At 31.9% G+C, this 19,666-nt stretch overlaps 2 protein-coding genes across 3 annotated transcripts in view; one reads left to right on the top strand and one right to left on the bottom strand.

Annotated features, from left to right (window-relative positions):
- The window catches only part of LOC105345871 (H(+)/Cl(-) exchange transporter 6), a 30,535-nt gene extending 20,293 nt beyond the window's left edge, over positions 1-10,242 (top strand). For both annotated transcript variants that reach the window (XM_066079751.1, XM_066079752.1), the window contains 3 exons: positions 576-686; positions 2,714-2,839; positions 7,148-10,242. In XM_066079751.1, the coding sequence (XP_065935823.1) occupies positions 576-686; positions 2,714-2,839; positions 7,148-7,237 (327 nt within the window). In that variant the 3' untranslated portion in view covers positions 7,238-10,242. The remainder of the gene's footprint in view (positions 1-575; positions 687-2,713; positions 2,840-7,147) is intronic.
- On the bottom strand, positions 8,931-19,539 carry LOC105345872 (E3 ubiquitin-protein ligase E3D). Its single transcript, XM_011454201.4, has 8 exons — positions 19,353-19,539; positions 12,750-13,061; positions 11,981-12,273; positions 11,399-11,504; positions 11,021-11,135; positions 10,046-10,170; positions 9,783-9,927; positions 8,931-9,139 (listed from the first exon to the last, which is right to left on the bottom strand). The coding sequence occupies exons 1-8, from the start codon at positions 19,445-19,447 to the stop codon at positions 9,095-9,097; spliced, it is 1,236 nt and encodes a 411-aa protein (XP_011452503.3). The 5' UTR covers positions 19,448-19,539; the 3' UTR covers positions 8,931-9,094.
- Between the last annotated feature and the right edge of the window lie 127 nt (positions 19,540-19,666).

Genomic DNA, 19,666 nt, shown 5'->3' on the forward strand with positions numbered 1-19,666 from the left:
ATATGTTTGCATCAATAAAGTTATGGCTAGTTAACCGTCAGGGGAGGCGTATGATTGTCTAATTGGCATTGATGGCTATTAGTGATCCCCTTAATTCTACCGTTGTTGTAATAGTAACACACACAAAATCTTGAACAATCCCATTCCAATAGAACCTAAAAAATTGGGGGCTATATATCTTATACAAGAAGATAATTATTTTTCTCCAAAAATACTCAACGGAACAAACTTTGAGTTAGCAAACATCGCACAAAGAAGTGTTAAGCTTTTCTTCATGTTAACAGTTTACACATCACAGCATCAGTTCTGAATACTTTAAACTATAACTATTTTTAAGAAGTTATAATGCATATGTTTATATCTAAATTAAAGTATGTCAGATACGTTACGCACTATTGTTGACTCGCGATCGCTGAGATTTTATTGACCACGACGCGTCCACCGATTTTTGCATGACAAAAATTAAGCGAACGCGAATTCATCATTCTCCCTATTTTATGTTAAATAATTAAAAAACAAACGCTCACGCGCTTCTAGTGAACGTTTTTAATACCAAGTGTATTGGTTGCTTTCAGAGGATGTCACAACCTGACATTTCTTATGAAGATTTGACCAAAGATTACCCTCGTTATCCCGATATATACGACATCACTACGATCCATTCGGTGCCAGAAGACGCTCTAATGGTAAGGCTTCTGTATCAAGCTTGTAGGTTTTATAAGATTTCTCTGGGTATTTGTGTGCCTTGGAAACAAATAATTTACAACGAACCCACAAAACAAATAAAGAAATAAACTTCTTTCCATTTTTGAAATTGGTGCAATAACGTATACGATAAATTACAGTCATTAATCAACCGACGGCACAGCACTATCACTGAATATAGATCAACAACACTGCACATAAAAATTTTTAGGTCTACTGAGTCACTCAGGTGACCTATTGCAATTGGTCTTCGTCCGTCATTCGTGAACAATTTTATATTTTTAACTTCTTCTTGGGAACTACATGGTTAATTATTACCATTTTTCATTTAAAGCATATCTATGACAAGGGGAATATAACTTAAGAAAATAATGACCATACCACCCCTCGGGTCTCATGGAGGGGGTCAAACTAGCAAAAAGGGGTCAACTTTTCAAAAACCTTCTTCTCTACTCCCACACATTTTAATGTATGGTTATGATGTTCATGAAGCCCTCTACCAATTTTGTTAAATTAATGGCCCCTGGGTCAGGGGTTAAGCCCTAGGGAGGAACTAATATGGACATAAAGTGAAAATGTATTAAATCTTAGCAAATCTTCTACTCCACCTAGATTGGGAAAACCCATGCCTCTGGGTCAGGGTTTCAGGACCCTTGGATAGGGCCAATATGGCCACTTAGTGAAAATGTATTGAATTTTATACTTTCTTCTGTACTTTCAGTCGTGGGAGATAAGCTAAATACATTGTTATTATGTACAAAGTCTACTCTTCTTAAATTGTGAAATTCGCTGCCCATTGGACAGGGGTTGCGGGTTTTTTGGTGGGTTTTTTTTGGGGGGGGGGGCAAATTTGGCTGTATAGAGAACATGCAATTTTGTTAGGTCACTCGTGTAACATATTGCTGCAATATTTTAAGAATTCTACTTTAATTATTATGAAATATATAAAAAATATGATAGAAGATTGGTTGTTAAAGGCCTGCAGGTCCCTTTTTACCAAATCTTGTACAATTTTTGGCAGCTAGAGCTATGGTATAAATAATCCAAGCTTCCTCCGACTCTTGCATCCTCCCTTTTTATGAGGTTTTTCAAACATCAAAAAATAAAAGGCAGGGGCAACAGTCAGAGGCGTCACAGATTAGGCTTTAGACTCCAAAAGGGCTACGGTACTCAGGTGACTGTCAAGGCCTGTAGTTATAGGTCTCTTCTTGATCAGTCTTAGGGTGAACATTGGGTTTGTTTTGGGATTTTGTTTCGAGTGGAGGTGGTTCAATATTTTTGATTTTTGATTATCATAGTTTTATTTTTATTTTCGTGTTTTATAACAAAGGATTACAAAAAACCGCTAAAATTTAATTCTTTTATTTGTTTTTTTTCTTTATTTTATCGATATACACATAAGATAAGAAAAATGACGTGCGTATATTGGTTTGGAAACAAGGTAAAAAAAAAAAAAAAAAGATGGTAGGGGGAATTTGTAATGGTACATGTAATTCTAAAAAAAAATTGTCGTACTTACTTTAAACACATTGTTCTCCATTTAATTTTTGTTGCTCTTTGTGGATAAGAATGATGCCTAAATACAGTTTTCACTGATATTGCACGAAAGTTGAAATTGAGGACATGTTTGTTAACTCAGTCAATATGTGTTTTAAATATCATGTTACAAGTATGAACAATAAATTTGGAAATTCACAATATTTTGAATCATTATTTAAAAAAAAAAATAACGTCTCATAATCTGTGCAGTGCATACAGATTGAGTAACGCGCGTTTAAAAAATATCAGTTTAAACAATCATGTTATTCATCTTTTGCTTCAGTCACTATGGCAACCATTAAAGATTGTCTTTGTTTACAAAAGAATATCAAATTATGAAATGTGAAGTAATTCAGTGACTATCATTTATTTCCGAATATTGATAATAGTATAAAATTGATGGGGAAACCTTTGAACTTGATATGGGAATTTGCAATGGATAATAATTATGCTTTTTATCATTTTTAAGGATATAAGTAGGTATATGAATCCTAGTCCTTATACAGTGTATCCAAACACACCTGTCCCTCAGGTGTTTAACCTGTTCCGGAGTATGGGGCTGAGACATCTACCTGTTGTGGACCATACAGGTCTGGTAAGTTAATTATGGTGAAGATTAACCTTTTTGTATCAACGATATTTATACGGTAATTAGTTAATATGATAGATCTCTCTATTTCAAATTTATCTTAACACATCATCATATCCTCCCAAAAGAGAACCCCAAACAGACACAAGAACTGAAAGTCATAAAACACAATCATTAGCTAGTGCAAATAAAAAGGCTGGGTTGCTTAAGAATTGCTCTGTAGAATTTCCTTTTAGTTATTTAATAAGGATTTTTGATGATTCCTCAAAAGAACTATATATGATATTAGTCAAATTTGGCCCCCAATAATTCGCTATTTTTAAAATGATTCAGGTACATAAATTTGCTGTGTTATTTTATAGAAGAGTTGACATAAAATATGTTTTTCACCTACTTATTTGATTTATATGCACTCACTTGCAGTATATGACGTCAGAAGTGACGCTATTGTTATAATTCAATCAAAATCAGTCAAAAATTGACATTTTTCTTATCTTTTTTCGAATGGGAAATATAGAGCGACTCTTTGAACAAGAACGAACTTTTTGTCACTTATAAGTATTGGATAGACACATCTTTGGTGAAAATATTATGTTTGTTCAAGCAGTCGCTAAATGTTTCCTTAAAGAAAAACTGCTTCAAAACAAGCCGTTTTATGCTACAAATGAGAAGATGGCGGGAAAAGGTAAACTTTATGATGTCATATTTTTAAATTGTGGGCACTAAAATCAAAATGAAAATTATGAAAAAACTTCAAATGTACATTTGTACAAATAAAACAAATAATAACAGTAAAAGACAATGTTCATTTTAGGGGCCACTTTAGGCTCAAACCATATATAGTCCTTTGAAAGTCAAATATCGAGTAACAAGCAAGATAGAGTTTGAAATCCTTTGTTTTGTAAACAAATCTCCTCTTATGTTCGTTTACAGGTGTTTTATTGGTATAATTCTCAGTTAAATGGTGCTTTCTTTTGTTGTCAATATTATTTTTGAACACATGGAATCAGTTTATCTTGTTTGCCGCAAGTCAAATAAATGGTAATTTCCTTATTTTACATTATTTGTAAACAAATATAAAACTCGAGCTTTGTTTACATAACAATGAGCTCTTGTCTCCGTATCTCGCTTGTAACTTGACTTTTAACATTCATATTTTGGTCAATCATTCAAATGCACAAGTTAACCATTTTAAACTTTAAAAAAAAATTCAACTGAAATAGTGTCCAAGTCTCTTTAAAAAATTTTAAAAATGGCCTCGCCCACCCAGCCCTTTTTATTTCGGTTTACTCCTCCGAAATTGAATTAGATCTTTTTGGCACTAAGAAAAGTAGAGACGAGATAACGTCAACAACCATTCAAATGGTTGTTTGCGATGCAAAATACCTATCCTTGTTGAAAGAAATGGCCATAATGTGAGTTCAATTTTATTTTATATTTTGTGTTTTCAGGTGTTTTCCTAAAAAAAATTTGAACAGCTTGATTTGGGCATTTGTAATGTTTTACCAAAGTTGTGCAAGAAGCGAGATACAAAGTTCTTTGTTACGCAAACCAAGCTCGTGTAAAGTGAACAAGGCTCATATCATGTTTGTATATAATATACCGTTTACGTGTATAGATAAGACATTGGTAAAAATTCCTGTGAGTAATATTTAAAAAAAAAAATTGAAATCTTCTCTACGGTACATTGAAAACAAAAACGTGACATTGGGTTTCTGTTTGCATTGGCAGTGGCAAATAATTCTGAGCTATACAACTTGCTTGTAACTCGACTTTTGACTTTTAAATCATTCTAGACACTCAAAAGAAAATCCAGTTTATGAGCTGAAATCGTGACCCTTCGCCTTCAAATTCACTCTCATTTTCTTAGCATACTTAAAAATCTATCCATTTATCATCTACCTTTAGCGCAAAGTATTTAATTATCATATCCATTAATTAAATACATTGTATTACATAAACACCGTGCAAGAAAAGAAATGTCGTTGAACTCTAAGAGGAGATGATAAGAGAAATCATAAATTATGTCACTTACAATAGTTTTGTTGAAGATATAGATGCAAAATGGATTAATATACAGAATAGAGGGTAGTTTTGTAATCAAATAATGTATCTGGTTTCGACGTATGTCGTTTGATGATTGATAGATTTTGATAAAGATATATAAAGTAAATAACAAAAAATTGAAACGTTTCTTATGAAGGTATCAAGGGCTAAGACATATTAAAGATATATTATCTTCGACGTACAATCAAGACATTAGGGTTCAGTGTTTGAATGGCCGATGCGCAGTTGTACCAAAACTGCACGCAAATTCACCTAAACCGTGATTCATACTAGAATAGAATGATAACTAACTAATTCAAACTTAATTCAACAATATACATGTTTTAGAAGACGAAATGAAATTAAAACATGAGATAAATTGTTACCTCAACTACAAAATTATCCTGTTTTTCACCCAAAAACTTAGTTCTATTTTTCCTTAGTTCAAAAAATTAAATGCTAGAAGAACTAAATACGGATAAATATCTAAAATGTAAGATGGTTTGAACAGCGTCCTGTCGATTGATATTAAATTTCTTAACTAGGGCAGTTTTCATGTAGGAGAGCATTCTATTGTTTATTACAAAGGAACATACGATTCATAGGTTTAACATACATGTATATACATATGTAAAGTGTACAAACATATGTAGACAGGTAAGGAAGTAAGGTCTGGGTTAATTCTTCGTAGATGGTAATAACAACCCATCCCTGGGGGTCCTAATCTGGGTCCAACTTTCATAGGGAGGGGTCGATCTATATGCAACCACAGTGCTGGCCTTATATGCAGTTAGCTGTCTCTTTCTTCTTAATAACCAAGAAAGAAAATACTCAATTCACGTCAAACCATGGCATGAATGTTATTGGGTTAACCTTGAAAAACCATCAAGATTGAGACGTGAACAAGACAATGTCGGTGAAATAATAGTTTGTTGCGTTCTCTGTTTATTACACTGTTTAGGAAGTACTAAAGCATTACTTGTTTTTTTAGTTGGATTCTTCAGAAAAAATAAAATGTTATCAGACGTGTGCTTTGCACGTGGGTATATGAACTAGATAACCGTAACACTATTGATGTCAAGGCCACCTCAACCACTTCAAAATTAGCCGGAAAATTAGAGGGAAATTACAACTTTTCATTAGGAAATCTCTTTGAAATCAAACGCACTTCACCTAGGTATCTATGAGTTAAAAGGTGAATGAAAAATTATACCAAAAATTGTCAATACACGCCGTGTTATTGTTTGATAATTTGATAACAAATTACAGTGTACCTGAGAAAATGTTTCCTCAGTTAGAAGAAATCGTATCGGAAAACATGAACGTTTAGCCTGAAGTCAGACTACAGCTCCGACAAAATAAAGTTAACAATATCTTATGGTAATATCTTATTGCCACTGAACTAGTGCATTCAACTCGTCGGTTCATTTTCTTATATTAATGATTTGGATCTGTAAATCAATGTATGGACGTTATCGTATTCTCTTTGTCTTTGATTTGAACAACTCGCACACCAGGAAGAGGGGCTATTGTTATCACAAAAAGAATACCACACTGTTTAAAAAATTATATTTTGAATTGTAATTCCCGAAAACGGCGCTCTTGAAAAATGTTGTTCTCGAGGCGAGGAACCAAGTAACTAAAATAATCTTTATTTCACCAATCAATTCTAAATTCTACGGAATCAAAATCTTCCATAAAGCCCTTCGGGTTTATGGGGATTTGATCACGTGACCACCTGTATTTATATTCCAATATACATCCAAAAATGATACCTTATTTGTTAAGTAAATAGCGCACTGTTGCGTTGTCACTTCGCGCTATCGCGTTGTAACGAACATGCTAATACCAAACATATCGGCTAAGAGCGTTGCCTCAAAAAGTCTTTTTAGATTGAAGCAATTTTAGAACTCCTCAAGGTGCGGCGGCATTTCCAGGAGAAAAAATAGTAAACAAATTAACCCCAAAAAAAAATGATCCTGAAGTCGTAAAATTAGGAATCATTTAAACCATTGTGACATGTTTACATCCCAAGTAACTTCTGCCATGAGTTGCAGGTTATTGAACCTTGCGGACAGATTATCTGATCTTACTGACCTTTTATTGCTAACTTAGTAAGTAAAGTGGAGATGTGTTTTTAATAAGCAGAAGAAATTAGATCGCGTTATTCGTTTTACACAATAAAACAATTTTTTACCCCAAAGACAAGGTATTTAACAATGCATATGATGATAGCATACCAATCGAATATGAATAATATTGTTTCAGCTGCAAGGAATAATCACCCGCCATAATCTTACTCACGAGTTTTTGGAAATGTGCAAAGAAAATTTGGAAGGATCTAATGAAGAGGAATAAGTATCAACTCTCAAGTTTCTGTGCAATTGTAATATATGTTTAAAAAGAATAAAGTCGGTCACCAAAACAATTGTGAAGATAGCAAAAGGGCTCCAGGAAGAACTTGCAATTATTTAGAAGCAGGTCCATTTCTCAAGAACATCATCAATTATAAATCATATCTTTTGTGCTCACACATCTTGGTGGGTTTTTAGTAGGACCACAATGACAGAGTTTTGATAAACATTCTTTGCGAGATAATTATTACTATGTTTAAAAATTAATCTTCTGGTGGAATTTTACTTTGAAGTAGATGTTTATTTCAGGTACAAATTGCAGAACGTGTTGGAAAATTTTAATGCAACAAGTCATGAATATTCACATTTGAAATCAATAAATTTTCAATGAATTTTACCAAGAGTCTCTATCCCTGGCATTTGTATATGCAGAAAGTTTTAAAACTTATGTAGCTTGACGGAAAAACACAAACATTTTTCTCTTTACAAACATTCGTTTAATTCGGCATATATACACTTGCCAAAAGTATGCTTATCTATTTTTTTTCTATGCCAATCTATTCTATACCTTACATCAAAAATAAGACTTATTTATCAAACATTTCTGATGTCATTTTTTGTCAGATTTTGAGGTTTATATTGATTAATGCAGATTCAATTTGCGCTTGAATATGAGTATGCCAATATAGCTATAAAAATTCTGAATTTATCAATTCAAATCGTTTCAAAATTGATTTAGGGGTTATTTTTTAACAATTCTTTTAAAAATGTTGGTTTACATTGAAGTACAAAATTTCTATGTGAAATGAGAAAAAATGACATACTTTCGGCACTTGAGTTTATATGCAACTTACAGAAATTTGTATGTGTTTATACAATAACTGACAAAAGCGAATCATGATTTAACCATGTTCAATTTATTTGTCCATATACAGTATGAACAAATATTCTTGTTTTTTTTCCCTCACAAACTGCCACCAAATGTTTTCAGTGGTTAATTATATACCTTCATTGTTTATTATGTAAGTTGTTTAGAGATGTCTATTTTTTTTAATTATTTGTGAATTATTTATTAAATGATCGATCAAAAATTTGCCTAATATTAGTTGATAATACAAACGAAAGGAGCTTCAAGTTGTAACACGTGATAACTATGCCAATCTCCCCATGGTAACAATTAATTTATTAGCATTTGAAATAAAAACAAGACATTTATTTAAGGAATAAGGAATCATTCTTTGAGTATTATGAGGTGATAATTTCGGTCGGGGGCATGGTCAAATCCAATAAAGCCCAAAGGATTTTATGATAGATTTGGCCACGCTCCAACGGAAATTATCACCTCATAATATTTTATAAATGATTCCTTATTACTTATATCTATATTATTTCCAATTTGTACACTTTAAAACAACGTTATTTTAAACCCACTATTTTTATGTAACACATACTATGTATTTCTTCGCTTTGAAGCCAATACCATTTTTCGGTTATGCTATAAGACACGCCAATTTTGTGTCACTCATGTTTTATGAAGTTATTGGGTTTTAGGGTTCAAAATTGATTCGTAATGTTATCACAGACAATAACATTTGTATATGTAAATATTATATGTATAAATACATATTGATTTGGGTTTTGAAATGTTACAAAGATAAGTATATACGTTTATATCGAAATACATACGAGTAAGATGATTTCAGGTTGATTTATCATCATTTATTAAATGACTTGATTCATGCAAGTATGAATATATAAATACATGAATGTACGCATACTACATTTTTCCAAGTATACTTATTCATGAATTTAATACCAGGCTCAAACAGTAGCGTTTTAGTGTCCTTGGTACGTGATGTTATTAGCATTGAGTTGCTGCTTTCTTTTGGAATTTCAAATATCCCACCTGTAAATATAAATATAATATATTGTTTGCATGACTAATAGCAAACACAAAACAAATTTTTTGTTTGGTTTCTCACTGAGAAATGTACAGTTGGTTTTGTTATTATAACCGCAGCCCACATCACAACATCCCATTTATCAGTCTATTAAAATTTTGTCCAAAAAAATATTTTCATGAAATGAAACCCAGTTAAATATCATTCATATAGCTGTTTACAATTTTTTTAAAATCTTTGTAATCCTAATCATGATCAGAGTATAGGAGTAGTTCTATTAAATTAACAATTATCTTTGATCACTAGCTCCTGAACATACTAAAGGTTTTGGTCAGCAGAAAAGATACACACATTTGTATCATGTCAATATAGTTAATCTAGTCTTAACTAACATAGATTTTTCTGAAGTTAATTTAAAATTCAACCCCTCTTTGCAATCAGTTGCTGTGGACGTTGAGTGGACCTGTGCACTCATTGAATGAATATACCTCACAAACTATTAACTCCTTCAAGTATTTTCACTACTTTGATTCTTTTAAAGAAACCTGGTGAGATTCTACAAATGGTGATGGCAGGATTCAGTTTGATACATATAATTTATGCATATATTCAATCAGAATCATTTATCTAAAAATCAACAACACTCACATTGAATTCCTCATGTTTTCTGCATTTTATGGGCAAGGATTTGGAATTAGTAATCAGTAACTGTAAGAGTGTGAGGCAGCTTGCGTAAGGAAGGGCAGTTATATGAATTGAGTTGTCTTTCTTCCATTCTTTTTGTTCTTTTTCACTGAAATTAATATACAGAGACCATTGTTAGAAACTGAAACTAGCTAAAAGTTATCAAGGCTTTCCAAAAGGTTGTTTGAATCATAACTGGGGGGGGGGGGTGTAAAATAATAAGTTACCTTTTGCTATCATGCTCTAATAATGCTTTGAATAAAACTTTTACAGCAGTGAGTGGAGCAAGGAATTCATGTGTAGAATGCGAACTTCCCTTATAAATTAGCAGTTTGGGATCAATAATCCATATCTGAAAAAAGGTTTATAAAAAAATATGTCAGATTAATATAAAAGAAGAAAATACTGATCACAAAAAGTTGTTCTTAAATGATAATTATATTGTGTTTTTTCATGTGCAAATAAAGTGATGGATTCTTAAAACATATTGTTTGTTGAACTTTTCTTTAAAATTGATGCTCCCACCTTTTGTTATTTGAAAATTATTGTCTTTTAAAAACAGATTGATTTGACTGCAATCAAGAAATTCACTTGATCTATATACTAAACTTTCCCCTCTCCTTCCCTCGACCATCTTGGGGTATATTAATGTAAATCAACTTTTAATTGACAAATTTTTGAAAGGTTCATGAGAGCCTTCTCTTCAAGAATTTTTCTTGCATTGAACCAGTTCTCAAATGTCTTTCTTATATTCTTTTCCCGGTAATCTACATCTTGATCGTGAAAATAAGTTGCTGCAAACCAGTTCATGTCTAGTAAACTGTGAAATAAACTCGTCACAAATAAAAGTTGGTTTACAATCCCCTTTAATAGTAATTTTTGTAAATTTTGTGTTGCAAAGACTAACTAACACAATGTTTAATCTTTGTTGATTAAGAAAGACATTTATGCGCTTCATACTATAATAGAGTAAAGACAGTAACTTTTAATACTATTACTGAGAGAACTAGCAGTGGGAACACATGTGTATACACACACACACACACACACACACACACACACACCATTATGAATTACACATGCGTATGTAAAATAGTGATAATACTTCTAAAAATAAGGTGGACAATACACTTGTAAGCCAATTAATACATGTAAAGAAACATTCATGGTGAAATTAATATTAGATATACAATGTAACCTACTAAACAATGAAATGGTTTCCCTTCTGTGGAACTGGTGACATACAATTTGAAGCTTGTGTACATTCTGCTGTGGTCTATCAGAAGACTAGCAAACATGTCCTCTACCTCAAACCCCCTGGAAAAATGATAACAGGATATCAGCTTTGAATTTAACAAACAGACCAGGTAATATGTTTGTATGATTACAAATGATACAGTGTCAAAATGGAGTTAAATGAATGCTTTACAATTATCTTCTCTTGCTGAATTACATATTCTGAATAATGTTTAATTAGATAAGCATAAAACTTGTGTCAGATGAATAGAATATTTTAAGATACAGTTTGTTGAATGAGAATGTCTGGAACGATACAATAACAGTAAACTAGGTATATATACCTTTGCTGTACTGGTTCCCTTTCAGGACCATTTGGTTTTAGATCCAAGTGGAAAAGGACTGAACTCCTGAGAATTTTTGTGACTTTCCGATCACTGCTAGAAACACCTATATTAAAATTCAATTACATAATATACTGTAAATTCCCTATTATATGCGAGGAATAAATATCTATTATTTTTATTTTTGAGACAATTTTGAACCTTATGAAATTTTAACCCCAAAAAATGGTGCTCGCGATTTCATATTCTCGCAATTTGATGCAAAACAGCGGAATCATGGAATTGAGAACTCGCTTAAAATAAGGAATCTATTATAGGGAGATATCCATTCAAATATTCACCTGGTCACTGACTTGTAGGCTATATCAGAAATGTATATCAATATCAAGGATTTAATACTCTATTATTTTCAGGAAGATGGATTTCTTTAATCAATTTACATTTCTTCATTGGTGTATGTGCCCTGATATGTAGATACCGTACCATAACATATTTATTAAATCTAAGCAGAATTTCTGATTTTTTTATTCATATTCATTAAATCTTCTAGAGCTCTAAAGCAGAGTTTTAAAACTTAATTACCGTTTTTCTCTCTGGGCATCACTTCACCCAGTAGATTTCTACAACGCCTACAATACACACTGACATCTTCTTTAGACTGAATGTTTCCTTCCTTGATTTGATCAGACACAACCAGGAAGTAAGTTTCCGCAACCAAGCAGTCCTTTAACTTTGGTCTAAGCTTTAAGTCTGAGCTCACAGGATTGTTGGTTGCCTGACCGCTGTCATTTGAATGCGAATGATTGTGACAAAACCACATGTCTGAGAAATCGGACCAATTCTCTGAGGGGAGGGGCATCACACGTAAAAAGTGACTGGAAAATAAAATATTTGTTTTCACAGCTGTGACCAATTTTACTTTACAAAAAAACTACTACAACAAAAAATGTTCTTTACAAAAAACTGTTCCAACATTCAAATCTTCATTACAAAAACTATCATATCAATAATTTTTCATCACATCATACGGTCATATAGTTGATGAAGGTTTGCATCCTAGCTTATGCAGTTTTATTCATTGACATCTCAAGAACCTTGTCTTAAAGTGAGTTGGCAATCCAATGCAACAATTGTTTCTTAAATTTTTTTCAATTCTCATCAGTTTTCTTCTAGATCCTATTTAGTACATTGAAACCCTAATTTTGTATAAGAAAAATTATTAATTGATTCACTATTCCTTTTTTCAAGAATAACAACTTAATTTGAAAACTTTATCACACAAACTACCCATAGAAGTGCAAAGAGTTTTTGACATAGATGTCATTAACTGACAACAATTAATCCAACATACCAAGAATCTTTCAGAATTTTTGCTCCACAAACTTGACAAAAACAGTTATTTTGGTTTGCCTTTATTTCTCGAACAAACTCTTCTTGTTGATTGTGACTTCTAGGTACAACAGTCAGTGTCTCACTGCTGGGCCTCTTGACCTGTACTGTCAATGTGACCTCTCCTTTCTTATCATACTGTAAATTCCTGCATGTTGTTGGTTCAAACACAATGTCTTTAAATTTGAAAGCAACACTCGATTCCACATCTTTTACCGTAATAGTGTCATTTTCCACACAAACATTGCTGTCTAATGATATGTTCTCAGATAATCTGAAAATTTCAAAAAATCATAATTATTTGCACAATGTATCTCCAAAGATTTTGTAAACATAGCATTCTCAAAAGCGCCAAAACATGTACAATCTTTTAAGATGCAATATGAACAATTATATCCAAAGTTTAATTGAAAATTATAAAATACTGATATAATTTTCTTTTTCTTAATTTAACAAGAATGCAAATGTTCTTAATACAAATTACAGTGCAATATGCACAGTGACAATCAGAGTACATGTAATTTATGAAAATACATACACAGGGATGTATATACTATATGTCCCTGATATACATTAATAGGAATTTAAGAATATTTTTCAAAATTATTGTGACTTACTGAAAAATGAATTGAAGGGTGAACAAATGACTTTTATAAAAAAAAAAGTAACATTTCTTGGTGGTAAATAAATTCTGAATTTCATAGATTCTCAATTAATTGTAAACATACATCTCTCTATACTTAGTAAATGATCTCATGAACTTTAGTCCAACCCAAAAATCTTACATTCATTTATTACATCTGCATTTCGAAAATGGAATTTGCCCAAATGAAGTACTACAGCATTTCCTTGGGGTATCATAATTCAGAAAACACTTAACAGACTTATCACTATTAGTATTTTTAGCCTATTATCTGCAAAATAACACATGTGCACAAAGACAATTCCCTTGCCAACTTTAGTGTAGGATATTGGTCTTATAATGACTTACTTTGACATCTATTATTCATGGATTATTATCTTTCTAATCATGAACATGATGAAAACTAAGATATGAGTTATTTTCATAATTCATGTCACGAGTAGCACCATCTTCATGTATGGTACTGCACAGAAAATTTTGAATAATTCATACATGTAGTCCAATTTCAAAAATTGCAAACTCTTGAGTAAATTTGTACTCTGGCAAACATGAACAACGTGAATTTAAACAAATGAACATTATAGCATACATTGTTTTGAATTCATAATTCATTCATTTTTCCAAATCCCTGACAAAGCAATTAGGAATATATATATAGTTCTTGTGTCCACATATTTTCTTCTTCATTAATACACAAATTAAACAGCTGAGTACAGTATTTTTATCAATGATGGTTTTAAAACACTATACTAGTTCATAATGAATGACCTGCATTGAAACATTTTAGTGTCAGAGGAGAACACTTTTTACAGTATGTCACCCCAGTACCGGTATACTACAGCCATGTGAATGACATGTAGAAAATACAATCCTGTCATGTGCATTACCGTATTTTTAAAATGTGTAAGGTACATGGATCAAAAAAATATACAAGCATGGTTTAAATGGTTGGCATATCTATACAGCATCAAGTATAATGTAAAACTTTGAGGGTTGGGGGGGGGGGGGGGGGGGGATGATGCATTATCGTTTAATTGAAAGATCTGTAGAAAATTCATTTCATTTGAACATTTCTGATTTAAAAAGTTGTGAGGAATGGGTTGTGAATTCTAGTGTGATGAAAAAATAGGTTGCAACATAACCTGTAGTTTTTTAAACACTTGTCTCATATTCTTTACATGCATGTAGAGACAAAATAGGGAAATATAGTGTCATTTTTCATAAAATAATCATTATATTCCTACCCAAAAAAAACTGCTTTAGATCCCCACAGCAAGGTGGTCATGAATTTTTATATTTTAGTACTGGAGGCAATATCCTGCTACTCCTGATGTATATAAGTAATAGTACCCAGTTTGCCTGTTTGAAGTTTAAGTGTAGAGATGAGCATTATTAAACGAACCTTGCATTTTTTTCACTCTTTAAAATCGATCTGCTAAAGTATGTACAATCTTGGTGAAAAATTATTGTTTATCATTGAGATGAAGATTTTGAAAATTAATGCATAAGTTAACTGCATTTGCTTATAAATAGTAATCATTTATATATATAAGCAAATGCGTTCAACTTATGCATTAATTCTCAAAATCTTCATCTAAATGATCGTATTGATCCAACTTTAAAGGGGCATGGTCAAATGATCAAATGAAAGAACTATATATGATATTAGTCAAAGGACTATGTGCGGTATGGTCAAATATCTGCCCCTGATTTCAACCAATTTTTAAATAGTATCGTATGAAAATGAAATCTTCACAAATCATTGTAAAGAGGATGCCTATAACTTTAATCTTGATTTTAGTCATCATTGTTCACTCGCTGTTTATCTATGACGTCACTTAAATGACCTAATTCCCGCAAATTTGCAAACAAATGAAGATAGTCTCATTTTTGCTCTATATTTTGCATTCGGAAGTATAGAGCGCAGGTCTGCTCAAGTGCGATTTTAACATATGTTTTTCTTCAGATAGTTATACATATTATACTAAGAAATGGTACTTGAGCAAGCCTGCACTCGATGTTTCCCAGTCGAAAAACCATCGGAAAACACCCATATTTTGCTACAAAACATCAATTTATCAAAATAATGCAATATTCATGACGTCATTTCTACATTATGACGTCACTGTGGTGATAACCTTTTACACCTTTATTTTCAATATGATTTTAACTATCTTTCACCTTATTTTAAAGCTCTTTCTAAAACTTTGATTTTGGGGGGCAAAAATTGCATAAAACCGCACTTAGTCCTTTGGCCCCCATAATTCGCTATTTTTAAAGTGATTCAGGTACATTGATTTGTTTTGTTATACTTTCATGTTAAATACTGAAATCTGATTGGTTAAGACGCAGTTCATAATCCTTTCTATTACCCTCAGCGTTAGCAACGCACTTAGCAACGGGTAACATTAAAAATTGTTACATGCGCGAAAATTATGCGCGTACGGTTCGCTGTAGAATTCATGTTATTCGTATATAAAAGCAGTAAAATTTTCTTAAAAATTAAGACATTCAGTATAACAAAGTAAATAGTGCCTGTTTGGGAGGATAACAGTTGAAATTGACACCCCTCGAAAACTATTGTCAACCTCCGCTTCGCGTCGGTTGACAATGGTTTCCTCGGGGTGTCAATTTCAACTGTTACCCTCCCAAACAGGCACTATTTATATAGTGTTATTTTATAAAAGCATTGACATAAAATATGTTTTTCACCTATTTATTTGATTTATATGCACTCACTGGCAGTATATGACGTCAGAAGTGACGCTATTTTCATAATTCAATCAAAATCAGTCAAAAATTGACATTTTTCTTATCTTTTTTCGAGTGGGAAATATAGGGTGACTCTTTGAACAAGAACGAACTTTTTGTCACTTATAAGTACAGGAGAGATACATCTTTGGTGAAAATATTTTGTTTGTTCAAGCAGTCGCTCAATGTTTCCTTAAAGAAAAACTGCTTCAAAACAAGCCCTTTTATGCTTAAAATGGCGGGAAAAGGTAAACTTTATGATGTCATATTTTTAAATTGAGGGCACTTAAATCAAAATGAAAATTATGAAAAAACTTCAAATGTATATTTTTACAAATAAATAAAGAATTACAGTAAAATGACAATGTTCATTTAAGGGAGCCATTTTAGGCTCAAACCATATATAGTCCTTGAGAGTCAGTCGTAAAGTTATAAGCAAGATACAGGGCTCACAATTATTTGTCATGTAAACAAGGCTCGTGCCCTGTTTTTGTTTACAATGGTTCAATTATACCAGTACAAATCTTTTTCAAGCTGATTTGTCCGTACCTTCATTTTAAGCATAAAGAAACAGTTTCTAACGTTTAACACATTTATTAAAGGTCTAAAACTGGAATTATTAATTACTTCAACATTCAAAATGTAAACAAAAGCTTTGTTTACATTGCAACGAATTGTAAGCTCTGGAACTCGCTTATAACTCAACAAATGACACTAAAATTTTGGTTGCAAAAAAAAATTCCTAACAGAAGCATTGTAAACATTAAAATCGGAAAAAATAATTTTTGCCCAAAATTGTGACCATGCCCCTTTAACCCTTGACCCCAGGGTTATAAATTTCACAATTTTTGCCAAGACTCTTTTGCACATCCTAATCATATTCTTAGTCTTTCTGGTAGATTTTCACAAGTAGAAAAGAGGATGTTTTAAATTATTTGTGCATAGGTTTTAGTTTTTTACACAATATAACCAAATTCATAATTTTAGTAGAGGCGTCCCTGCTCATCCTGACCATGTAATCAGTTTGCCACCTGGATGTCCAAGAAAGCCAAGAAGGAGTAGTGATTTTACATTTTTGGTAATACTGTACATGTATCTCAAACTGATGTTGTACCTCAATTAAGTTTTAAAGGACAAACATCCGGTTAGGTACATAAACAACTGTTTGCAGGTTCATTGCCATATTTGTATATTTTAAAACCCAGAATGTTGAATTAGGGCTTGCAGCAAATAACCAGAGCACACAGGAAAAAGAATCAGCTAAACCTACAGATTTGTCAAGAAATTTTTTTGGGCAACATCCCATTATCGCACAAGCTTGGGTGAGACCCAAGAGATTTTTTACATACTTCCATTCCTTCTATAACTTCTGTTATATTTCCCGTGATAAATTTACAGGTGGATCAAACATCTGTAATTTGTGTTCCTGCTACTTTCTGCCTCATATTATTATACAGTTTTTAAAATTTTGGGGACTTACATCCATACTACTATATTAAAATAATAGACTCGAATCTTTGTCTTTAATACCGAGAAATCAGAAGAATACTGTCTTTTGTTTTATATACTTTAAACATCATTGTACTTGAAGATTACCAATTTGTTTTTATTTTTTCTCAGTTAAGCTTCGCTAATTAATAATCAACGAAAATTCCTCAAAAAATCCCGGAAATCAGCTGGATTTTTGGGATTTTACAATCTTGCACTTGCACAATACGTTCATGCTAACGGGATCTTTTGTTTATGTTTCCACAATATCACATCTGCATGAATAAACTCAGAAATGATAATACAAATACGGATAAATTTTCATTTGGAAATTTGCTATATATTCTGTTCATAAATATTAATGATTTCTAATAAGAGAAAGTATAAAATAACAAATATACATTTCAACTTAGTCCTTACTTTTGTCTTCATGATGACAAAAAATATTTGATTACATTCAAAAAATTTACATTATATTTGTTAGGAGAGTGAAGATAGAATATGTTTTATTGTTAAAATGAATAATGTCCTACGGACCTAGTTTTACAAAGAAAATACGTGTACGTTGGTGAAAAGGTGTTGAATTCTTCCATTCTATGGATTAAAATTTTTAGTTGAAAGGTATTTGCAGTCTCAGAAAGGTTTGTTGTAATGAATTTTACTGTTATTTTCAAAGCAACTTCATTAACTTTCTCCAAAATCGTTCCGAAGCGATTCTGCAATTTTCTGCTACATTATGGGTATAAGGGAGGCATTCTAACTGTGGTGAGGGCCTTTCCTGAGACAGTTAGATTATTCAAACTAAGGAAATTGTAGTGAAATAATAGCATTATTGTAGGCTTATAACTTTGTTATGTAAATGTCAATAATAAGGTGTGTCGATTTACCTATTTCATAAATGTCCGATAAGCAATGTCAACCCGTGAACGCACGGGTCAAAGTCTAGTACATAGTAAAATAAAGGAAGAAATTAAAATATATATTGGCAAGATTGCTATCAGAAATACAGCCTCATCATTGTGAACTAAATTAACCAAAAAAAAGGAAAAAAATACACAGTTAAAAAATCATTTAGATATTGCAAATTGTCAAATCATTAAAATGGGAAATTACACACCTACAAAATGGGTCTGGGGCATTTTTTTAACATGCAATAATATAGAAATGAAAAAAAAAAAAAAAATTATGATCCAAGAAAAAAAAGTCAGATAACAACAATGTACAAAAGAAAGATAATATATAGTGTTTGCACATTTGATCAAATTAAACACAAATTACATTTTACAGACTGATAAATTCTCTCTGAAAGTAAAGAACGATTTTAGGGGAAGCATATCTATGTTATATTTTTTGTTTGATTATTTTTAACCTTAGCTCTCTCTCTCTCTCTCTCTCTCTCTCTCTCTCTCTCTCTCTCTCTCTCTCTCTCTCTCTCTTATACACACAAAAATTCTTTGATGTTAATAATTATCAAAATATCACTAAGTTGAAAATAATGCAAAATATACGTGTAATTCTTGGTGGGCTCGCCTCAATAATAGCACCGTAAAACATATTACGACATAAAACATGTTTTCTACTTTGTTATTTATCCTGGAATCTACTTCAAATTAAAGTAAGGCAGTAAAAAGTAAATTTGGGGGACATTACGGAGTAGGATTAAACAGATGTTCTGACGATTACCTTTGAGAATATAGTTGAATATTTATGTATCCCATTGTTGGCTTGTATTCCGCGTATAGTCTCACTTCCTGACAATTCAATAAAGTATGGTTCATGGTTTGTGTTGAGCATCTCTTTTAAACACAAAATAAAACACTCACATGTGTCGTTTCTCTTTAAATTTAAAACAGGAAATCAAAAGTTTGAGAAACATACAAAACGTAACACGGACAGTTCTGGTATATCCGAATATCTTATAATTAATTGGGTTTTTTTCAACAACTTTGTTATTAACGATAGCTAGATTAAACACATGTGACCACAGTCCTTCCCAA

This window comes from Magallana gigas, chromosome 3 (genome assembly GCF_963853765.1).
Source record: "Magallana gigas chromosome 3, xbMagGiga1.1, whole genome shotgun sequence".
NCBI lineage: Eukaryota > Metazoa > Mollusca > Bivalvia > Ostreida > Ostreidae > Magallana > Magallana gigas.